The sequence below is a fragment of the Mya arenaria genome, chromosome 4 (assembly GCF_026914265.1).
Source record: "Mya arenaria isolate MELC-2E11 chromosome 4, ASM2691426v1".
Lineage (NCBI taxonomy): Eukaryota > Metazoa > Mollusca > Bivalvia > Myida > Myidae > Mya > Mya arenaria.
In genome coordinates, this window is record NC_069125.1 from 68,956,731 (window position 1) to 68,967,902 (window position 11,172).

The 11,172-nt window shown below is 37.0% G+C and overlaps 2 protein-coding genes across 2 annotated transcripts; both read right to left on the reverse strand.

Annotated features, from left to right (window-relative positions):
• Nucleotides 1–107: 107 nt before the first annotated feature.
• Nucleotides 108–3,774, reverse strand: LOC128233088 (uncharacterized). Its single transcript, XM_052946969.1, has 7 exons — nt 3,114–3,774; nt 2,602–2,829; nt 2,402–2,476; nt 2,064–2,168; nt 1,297–1,491; nt 544–627; nt 108–316 (listed from the first exon to the last, which is right to left on the reverse strand). The coding sequence occupies exons 1-7, from the start codon at nt 3,222–3,224 to the stop codon at nt 245–247; spliced, it is 870 nt and encodes a 289-aa protein (XP_052802929.1). The 5' UTR covers nt 3,225–3,774; the 3' UTR covers nt 108–244.
• An 841-nt stretch (nt 3,775–4,615) lies between these two features.
• Nucleotides 4,616–9,702, reverse strand: LOC128233016 (uncharacterized). The gene is made up of 7 exons (XM_052946867.1): nt 9,366–9,702; nt 8,865–9,092; nt 8,665–8,739; nt 8,331–8,435; nt 6,153–6,347; nt 5,448–5,531; nt 4,616–5,228 (listed from the first exon to the last, which is right to left on the reverse strand). Exons 1-7 carry the CDS (start codon nt 9,561–9,563, stop codon nt 5,157–5,159), a joined length of 957 nt encoding a protein of 318 aa, XP_052802827.1. The 5' UTR covers nt 9,564–9,702; the 3' UTR covers nt 4,616–5,156.
• Nucleotides 9,703–11,172: the final 1,470 nt, after the last annotated feature.

Consider the following 11,172-nt stretch of genomic DNA (forward strand, 5'->3'; position numbering starts at 1 on the left):
TTAACCCTGTACAGAGTTGAAACAGACTGACAGGCATAAGTCGTATACAGACTTGAATTGATATGTTCATGAATACCTGCTAACTTCTAAGTGCACTGAACGTAACACACACGCAAACACTTTTATTATATTATAAAAGTATAAAAAAAAACCTGAGATATGTATGTAAATACTTAATAGAACTGAAAGTTATGCCCAGACTAGAACATCTGGAAACAGCTGCAGGTCTGCATTTAGGTTTCTTTCAAACAAGACCGGCTCTTTTCTTCTTGAAAACCGCAATTATTATAATCACACTGAAGAATATTGCACCAAGCTGAAAAATGGAAGAAAACATTTAATTGAGGTCTAAACAGTACATTTTGAACAGTATGATAAGTGCTGTCTAATTTCGGAATAAAAACATTGAACTCTAAGCCCACCAGCTGAGGTCAAATACAAGTTTGTGACCGGAGTGATTAAAGCTATTGAAGAAATTGTATTCATCATATCGATTTATGGAGGAAATCAACAATTGGTAGATAATGCAATACATGGCGTTACCTCTGCTAGAACTAACAGACTTGCGACGGAAACAGCCGCCGAACCTAGCTGGTTGAACGTTCGATCAAATGCGTCATAGCAACCCTGGAATGATAGAGATACGACAGCTACACCACACATGTAAACAACAACAGAACTATACTTTCTGAAATGGAAGTAGATAAAACAAAGGAAATAGGGAAACATGTGTATTAGAATTGTCCCCTTTCATTTTTACGTTCAGCAACAACAACCGTGACCGGGATAAATATGTTTTTTTTACGAAATTAATAGGAAAAACGGTATATGCTTAACGTCAAATGTTGTGTTGAAACCTTACATCTGTGATTGTTTTGGTTTATTTTTGTGTCGTAATAGGAATTACTCTGCGTCGACGACGTCAGCTAAACCTTGGGCAGATTGTAAATTAAGAATATTTTGTCCACTCATGACGAAACTTGGTGACAGTATATTGGGCCATAATGACTCGGTCAAGTTAGTCTTGTTTAATTATAAACTTATTTTATTACCCATTCATGATAAAACTTGGTGAGATTATTTATGGGCATACTATGTTGGATATATTTGATTATGGGTCAGATCACCTCAGTACCTCAATTAATTACAAATTTTGCTCCTTTTACAATAAAATATCTACTAGAATTGGTTTGACTGTGGTAGGCACATTAAATAGGCGACACATTCAATTCCGAGGAATTATAATATTTAAAATGGAAGAGTTTTACTGTCCGAGTGCATCTAGTAACTACATACTGATGTATGATATCCTTGCAAGTTCACAGTGCAGTCTGTGTTTGTGTAGTTAAGGTAGTTGTCAACGGCCACATCCTTGCAGCACGCATGCGGGATGACGTCACTTCCGCGGTCACCGTTCGTCCAAAACGCTGACGGAAGCGTCTCAAAATCATTCGAGGACGCTGTTATTGGGTGCACTCCACAGCAATCAAACTGCAATATATGTTATAATAGAGTAGCGAACATATTTGTTTTCATATTGAAACTCGGGACACTCTTATCAACGATGCAATCAATCGTATTTAGTGGTTATCATTACAAAATGCATGATTAAATCTATTTTTAATGATGCCAATATAATAAACATATTTGGGATTTGGATATTGTAATTTCTGGTCTGTTCGGTCTAACGATCGACGGTTAGACGAGTACAGTTTTATATATCCAGACTAGAAATTGGTATGATGAATTAAAGTCGGACTAAACTAATAAAGCATTGATAGTTACGAAGTTCACTATTAATGCTATTATACCATCGTCGGAACCCACATTACTCATCGGAATAAACCATGGGAAAATATCAGAGCGCAACTTCTTAAGGAATGATTATTCCTTGGCATTTCCCGTCCCCGATTTCATGACCGAAAGGTTTGAGGGGTGTATCTCAGGCGTCCATATTAACGTCTGGATTTCACGAGGACGAAGTATCTGCAGTCAACTTGGTCAGGGTATTCAATGGTGTATGTTATGAGTAGCCAGGGTAGCGAGTATGCTTTTATACATACGAGTATGAAGATGAAGTCCCAGCCCACAGTGTAGACGGTGATGTCGGAGAATCCCGTGTACTCCTTCAGTAGGTCCAGGAACAGGGTCTCCAGGGCGTAGTCCACCTATGGATCCAAACAGTATCATATAATATAACTGCTCTGATATGATTTATGACGAACATGTGAAGAAAAAAATGCATAGCTCTACCAGTACCGTATTTAAGTTAGCATAGCCAGTTATATAGCGCGTTTTTCCGTAAAAGTAATACAAATTACAGGGGACTGTCATTTACGGAATGTTCTGTTTATTTCGTATTTCATTATTATGTAGAAGTCTACTGGTATCAAGTACATACCTCTCGTAAAAGCTTGACCCACAAGCTGACCACGGCAATTTCAACGATTATGACGAGGATGATGATGCCTATGTACTGAAATAGATATGTTGTCAACACAACTACCAGTGGTACATGATTTTCCTTGAAAATAATACAGCTGCATTCCTTAATAATTTGTATTTAATAGATTTAAACTAAGTAACGGTTCGGATACTCACAAGAAACAAGAGAACACGTAGTGTGAAGAACGCGCCAATGCCGCCTATGAGTGATAGAACAATGGCAAACGCTCCGACGATAAATATGATGATGATCAGCGCATCGACGACCGTGCGGAGGTTGAAGTCGCCAAAGTCCACGAGCTCGAGGAGCTCCATGACGTTCTCGTTCTTGCTGATCTCCGAGTCCACATACTTCCCCACGATGATGATACCCACACCCAACAACTGCAAGTACACGTCGTGCATTATGAGGAGGCGGGGCGGGCTGTTTTACATAAACATAGGACTTAAAAGTGTTCTGCATTTTGTCCACGAATTAAACGTATACATGTATAATTCTTAAAGGGGCAGTCAATGGAAGTAACAATATATACGCTCTGGTGGTAAGACCCTTAACCGCCGACATTGCTTGAACGGGTTTCAAACTTGATTCTACTTAAAAGTTAGCACAATCTTTAGGTATAAATTAATTTTAATATTATAATATTGAGGCACAAATCGCTACATACCAGCGATAAGATGTTCAGAACGACGAGCACGACGATGCCGACGTTAGCGAGGAACGTGAGTAAGGAGTTGTCGGGCCCGTTCTGGGCGGTCTTAGTCCCTCCACCACCCATCTTCTGAGATTTTCTAGATCGCCTCCTCTTGGTTGCTGGCTTGAAGTTCGGTTTGATGGACGGTGCGATTTATTTAACGACTATTTGAAGCATTCGTCGAAGTAATGCTTAAATAATGAAAATGCACTTTATGGAAAGCTTGTCCAGTCAGTACAATAATGCACGTTACACGATAATGTCGACATCTTCCATCAAAAATGATAACTCGTTTGAATAAATATGGTATTGATGCGGTGATGCATTAAGCGAGTATTGAGAAATTAAACAGCCAAGTCCTACACCAAGAAACACATTACATCATGGTCGTACTCCAAAAACACACTGCACATTATTTGCATTTCATTAGCTTCGCCCCTATTGCAAATAGATGTTAATATATAAATAATATAATTCCGTCATAAGAGCATTAAGCTATCCACTCTGATTTAAAGTTAGCATAGCTCTGCAACCAGGTACTTTAACCCAGATTGTTCACATATGATTCATGTACTATATATCGAACCTCAGTATCGACCCGTATTCAACTTTAATGGTATAGGGCACTTCTAACCATAACCTCGTTCACTAAACCTTTTAACTGGCAAACATTGTTCGCGTCACAGATCAGTCGTTGCAGTATAATTATGCTTATACATTCTTAAGTCAAGATATCATTCTGTATTTAACACGTATGCGGAGTGGGCGTTTAAGTTTAGAGATGTACTTTTAACATGTGGTATAATTGATGATAATCAAGTGCCTATTGCAAAAAGATTCCTTGTTTTATACATACAGAATCAATTTTGATGGTATGCATTTTTCATCATCTTTTACCACTACTGCATTTAAACATCTACTGTATTTTGCACAGTCATTTACTATATGTGAACTTTTTGATGACAACTTAGAATTAAATAAAAAAAAAAATTTAACAAGAGGGCCGTGATTACCCTAAAACGCTCACCTGAGTGAAAGTTTTAAACCATTTGGTTAAACATATTTGTTATTGAAAACATACAAAGAAAGCAAGGTCATACACACAATATCAAAATATTGATTTGGACTATAGATATATATGGTAAAAAAAATATGTCCTTTCCCATTTTTTTTTTTATTTTTTTTGTTTATTATTTTTTTTTAGGGGGGGGGGGAGGGGAGTGAGGTTGATAGAGGACTACTGTATGATGCTACATACAAAATATTAAGGGTTTGGGCCTGATGGTTTCATACAAGAAGAATATAGCATATTTCCCTATATAGATTAGGAGGGGGTGTTGTTAACGACAGACGATGGACATAGATCGATCACAATAGCTCACCTTCAACACTTCATGCTTAGGTCAGCTAAAATGACCACATATTGTTTCATTTCTATTTTCTTTATTTCAGTTTATAAGTTCTTCATATGAAGGGTATGTTATTAACACAGTCATGGCATGCACATGCATACTATAAAAGGGGTAAAATACCAAAACTCATCTTACTTATACTGTCTGATATTAAATAGGTGATTTATTGAATACATGTACATGTTATAACTGATAAACTTTCGCTTTCTTTAACTGCACTGGGCTTGAAGGATTAACTTCCATAGGTACCTCCAAACAATTCACTATGGACTGCAAAAATGCTGGCTTATAAAATCCATATTCAATAGAATTATAACTAGATATTAATTTGACAATCATTCAAACGTATCGATCAACTTTTGAATTATATTATTTCCCCGCTAATAACTGGAAGGCAATAGTCGTATACAGACTTGAATTGATATGTTCATGAATTGAATACCTGCTAACTTCTAAGTGCACTGAACGCAACACACACGAAAACACTTTTATTATATTGTAAAAGTATAAAAAAAGAGATATGTATGTAAATGCTAAAACAACTGAAAGTAATGTCCAGACTAGAACATCTGGAAACAGCTGCAGGTCTGCATTTAGGTTTCTTTCAAACAAGACCGGCTCTTTTCTTCTTGAAAACCGCAATAATTATAATCACACTGAAGAATATTGCACCAAGCTGAAACAATGGAAGGCAACATTTAATTGAGGTCTAAAAAGAACATTTTGAACTGTATGATGAGTGCTTGTCTAATTTCGGAATGAAAACACTGAAATCTTTTTAAGTCCACCAACTCAGGTCAAACACATTATTTTTGCCATAAAGGAGATTGTATTCATCATATCGATTGATGGCGGAAGTCAACAATTGTTAAATAATGCAATACTTGGGTGTTACCTCTGCTAGAACTAACAGACTTGCGACGGAAACAGCCGCCGAACCTAGCTGGTTGAAAATTCGATCAAATGCGTCATAGCAACCCTGGAATGACAGAGATTTGACAGCTACATCAGAAATAACTTAACGTGATGGAACTATACTAGCTGAAACGAAAGAAGATACAACGAAGAAATTATGGCAAATACTGTTATTAAGAATTGTCACCTTTCATATAAACGTTCAATAACAACAAGTCCGTTTATTTACGAAATTAATTGCAAAAATTCGCATGATAAATATTGCATTGAGTTGTTGAAACCTAGGATGACTTTGTCCTGTGATTGTTTTCGTGTCGTCTTAAACACAACTCTTCGTCGACGACGTCAGCCAAACCTTGTACAGGCAATAATTGGAGTATGTATTGTTAAACTTGGTGACAGTGTTTGTAAATAATATTCATCATTTATTACTCATTGCTAATGAAACTTGATGAGAATGTGTTTGGACATACATCTTGGTTATGTTAGATTGTGTGCCAAAACTCCTCGGTACATCAATAAACTAATAAACAGTTCGCTCCTTATGCAATAATATTTGTTATATTACTGGTTTGACTATGTAAGGCACACTAAATAGGCGACACATTCAATTCCGCGGGATTCTAGTGATTTGATGATTCATGATGGAAGAGTTTTACTGTCGGTGTGCCTAGTAACTACATACCGATGTATGATAGCCTTGCAAGTTCACAGTGCAGTCTGTGTTTGTGTAGTTAAGGTAGTTTTTAACGGCCACATCCTTGCAGCACGCATGCGGGATGACGTCACTTCCGCGGTCACCGTTCGACCAAAACGCTGACGGAAGCGTCTCAAAATCATTCGAGGACGCGGTTATTGGGTGCACCCCACAGCAATCAAACTGCAATGTATGTTATAATAGAGTAACGAACATATTTGTTTTCATATTGAAACTCCGAACACCTGTATCAAAGATGCAATCAATCTTATTTAGTGGTTATCATTACAAAATGCATGATAAAATCTATTTTAAACATGCCAATATAATAAACATATTTGGGATTTGTATATTGTAAACTCTTGTCTGTTTGGTCTGACGATCGACGTTTAGACGAGTACAGTTTTTAGACTATCTGCGCATACGCGCAGGTAGTCTTAAGACCGCAAACTCTAAAGAACTACTTCTATTCATGTCGTTTTAACCCATTTTTGTCTCAATGCGCTCTATGTTTAGTAGCAGAATGACGTCGAAACCATAAAAATAGATTATCCGAGTATGAGTTCTTGATTGTTCAGCTATTTCCGCGCTGTATTTCTGTATTCCGGCGTTTTATTTTTAGCAGAATATAACTATTTATAGATCGTTATATTTATCAGATTAGTGTGGGTCAAAATAATAGATGCTCTGGTAGGAAGGTAACATACTGATATTCACTCTGAGTTCAGACCAAGATGTTTTAGAAATTAATACCGACCGCAAGTGTACCATCGCCTGCAGGGTTTGTTATTATAACCTTGTGTAACAATGAAGCACGCTCATTTGTAAGGGTGTATTTCTAATATAACTTTTATGAGATAAGAAACAAAAATGATTGTCTGAAAGTCAAAATAGTTGTATCCCAGGTTTCGCGTTGCTAATGCTTAAAATACTATGATTTGCCTGCTATACAAAAACAAAATACTATTCATTCTATGATTTTAGGCGTATACTTTTCTAATAAGATGTTCACATTTTTTGCGTAGAAGCTTCGTTCCGGTGTATTCTTGGCATAGTTTTGGACATTAGCCTTTCAATCTATTCTAACACACATTCCCTGATACGAGCAGCCAAAGAAAACGTTGCTTCCCTGTGATAGATAGCTTTCTGAGCCGAAATCAATCACTTGGTAACTACTTGGTAAGTCCGCGGCCTCGAACCTATTAATCCCTCCAAATACACCTCAGAGCTCAACATGTTCGTTCCATTTTCCATTGTTTTCCACTGGGTATACCCCCCCCCCCCGCGAACCCCCAACCGGCTACAGGGATATTCCCAATCCCACACCCTCCCCCTTTTGGTCGGTAAAGTCTGCTAAGGCTCAGTTTGTATCTTTAAATACATGGAGGTACGTCGACGTAAGTGATAAGCTGTGCATCTTGAATGGAATTATTGCTGAAGTTGTTTGTAAAAAAATGATTTTCCTTAAACAAAACGTGTATGTTCATTAAAGGAAATGATATATGATGTATTGTATTTTCCTATCGTATGATATCTAGCAACGAAAAATATTTAGCATGCATTGTCACATTAAATACATGGGGAGGGGAGTTTACTACGATTGAAGTGACATTTACATAAACAAAATGACACAAGACGGCATAAAATAGGTAAAGATGTTGTTGTTTCCTCACCCAGTGTGGGCAAAAGCGCTCTTGGCCCTCGGCACATTTTTCACTTTTATCAATGTGCCCTTCACCCATTCCCATAGTTCAAATAAAATTTGCACCTCTCATATATTTGCCCGCAGATAGTCTTTCAGTGCCTCGTGCTTTGATATATATATTCAGGTTAGGGATGAGTATGATGTATTAAAGTCAGACTAAACTAATAAAGCATTGGTATTAAGACAGTTCACTATTGATGCTAGTATACCATCGTCGGCACCCACATTACTCTTCAGAATAAACCGTGGGAAAATATCAGAGCGCAACTTTTTAAGGAATGATTATTCCTTGGCATTTTCTGTCCCCGATTTCATGACCGAAAGGTTTGAAGGGTGTATCTCAGGCGTCCATTTTAACGTCTTGATTTCACGAGGACGAGGTATCTGCAGTCAACTTGGCCAGGGTATTCAAAGAAATATGTTATGAGTAGCCAGGGTAGCGAGTATGTTATTATACATACGAGTATGAAGATGAAGTCCCAGCCCACAGTGTAGACGGTGATGTCGGAGAACCCCGTGTACTCCTTCAGTAGATCCAGGAGCAGGCTCTCCAGGGCGTAGTCCACCTATGGATCCAAACAGTACCATATAATATAACTGCTCTGATATGATTTATGACGAACATGTGGAGAAAAAAATGCATAGCTCTACCAATATTTAAGTTAGCATAGCCATTTATATAGCGCGTTTTTTCCGTAAAAGTAACACAAATTACAGGGGACTGTCATTTAAGGAATGTTCTGTTTATCTCGTATTTCATTATTATGTAGATGTCTACGGGTATAAAGTACATACCTCTCGGAAAAGCTTGACCCACAAGCTGACCACGGCAATTTCAACGATTATGACAAGGAGGATGATGCCTATGTACTGAAATAGATATGTTGTCGACACAACTACCAGGGATACATGATTTTCCTTGAAAATAATACAGCTGCATTCCTTAATAATTTGTATTTAATAGATTTAAACTAAGTAACGGTTCGGATACTCACAAGAAACAAGAGAACACGTAATGTGAAGAACGCGCCAATGCCGCCTATGAGCGATAGAACAATGGCAAACGCCCCGACGATAAATATGATGATGATCAGCACATCGACGAGCGTGCGGAGGTTGAAGTCGCCAAAGTCCACGAGCTCGAGGAGCTCCATGACGTTCTCGTTCTTGTTGATCTCCGAGTCCACATACTTCCCCACGATGATGATACCCACACCCAACAACTGCAAGAACACGAGCATTGTTTTTTTACATAAACAAAGGACTTAAAATTGTTATATGCATTTTTCTCACGAATTTAACGTGCATACATGTATAATTCTTAAAGGGGCAGTAAATGGAAGTAACAAAATAAACGCACTGGTGGTAAGACCCTTACCCGCCGACATTGCCTGTATCGTGAACCGATTTCAATCTTGATTCCACTTAAAACTTAGCACACTATACAAGTGTTAATTAACTTTAATATTATAATACATGCACAAATCGCTACATACCAGTGATAAGATGTTCAGAATGACGAGCACGACGATGCCGACGTTAGCGAGCAACGTGAGTAAGGAGTTGTCGGGTCCGTTTTGGGCGGTCTTAGTCCCTCCACCACCCATCTTCTGAGATTCTCTAGATCGCCTCATCTTGGTTGCAGGCTTGAAGTTCGGTTTGATAGACGGTGCGTTTTTAACTATTTGAAGCATTCGTCGAAGTAATGCTTACTAATGAAAATACCCTTTATGATAAGCTTGTCCAGTCAGTACAAAAAATGCACGTTACACGATATTGTCGCCCTCTCCCGATATTGTCGACATCTTCCATCAAAAATGATAATTCGTTACAGTCGAAGCCCAACAATTCACTGTCCTACTTGAATACACATGGTATTGATGCGGTGATGCATAAAGCGAGTAGTTATGAATAGAACAGACAAGTTCTACAATTTAACTTTTGCATTAAATCAGTTTCGCCGCTATTGCAAAAAATGTGTTACTGACGTTAAATTCAATAGTCAAAAAGTGGTCTTATATGCTTATACATTCTTTATCATTCTGTATTTAACACGTACATACGGAGTGGGCGTTTAAGTTAAGAGATGTACTTTTAACATGTGGTATAATTATATGTATGTCAAATTTATACATACAGAATCAATTTTGATGGTATGCATTTTCGTCAATCTTTTACCACTACTGCATTTAAACATCTACTGTATTTTGCACAGTCATTACTCTATGGGCGCGAACTTTTTTACCACAACTTAGAATTATTTTTTTTTTTTCACAAGAGGGCCATGATTGCCCTAAAACGCTCACCTGAGTGAAAGTTTTAAACCATTTGGTTAAACATATTTGTTATTGAAAACATACAAAGAATGCAAGGTCATACACACAATATCAAAATATTGATTTGGACTATAGCTATATGTTAAAAAAAGTATGTCCTTTCCCATTTATATTTGTAATTTTATTAGGGTTTTTTTTTTTTTTTTTTATTATTATTATTTTATTTTTTTTGGCGGGGGAGGGTGAACAAACTTAATAGAGGACTCCTGTATGATGCTACATACAAAATATTAAGGGTTTGGCATTGGTGGTTTCATACAAGAAGAATATAACATATTTCCCTTTATAGATTAGGAGGGGATGTTGTCTAAGGCAATCGTTGACGACAGACGATGGACATAGATCGATCACAATAGCTCACCTTCAACACTTCATGCTTTGGTCAGCTAAAATGACCACATATTGTTTCATTTCTATTTTCTTTATTTAAGTTTATAAGTTGTTCATATGAAGGGTATATTATATAACACATGGCATGCACATGCATACTATAAAAGGGATAAAATACCAAAACTCATCTTACTTATACTGTCTGACATTAAATAGGTGATATATTGAATACATGTACATGTTGTAATTGATAAACTTCCGCTTTCTTAAACTGCACTGGGCTTGAAGATTTAATATCCATAGGTACCTCCAAACAATTCACTATGGACTGCAAAAATGCTGGCTTATAAAATCCAGATTCAATAGAATTATAACTAGATATTAATTTGACAATCATTCAAACGTATCGATCAACTTTTGAATTATATTATTTCCCCGCTAATAACTGGAAGGCAATAGTCGTATACAGACTTGAATTGATATGTTCATGAATTGAATACCTGCTAACTTCTAAGTGCACTGAACGCAACACACACGAAAACACTTTTATTATATTGTAAAAGTATAAAAAAGAGATATGTATGTAAATGCTAAAAAAACTGAAAGTAATGTCCAGACTAGAACATCTGGAAACAGC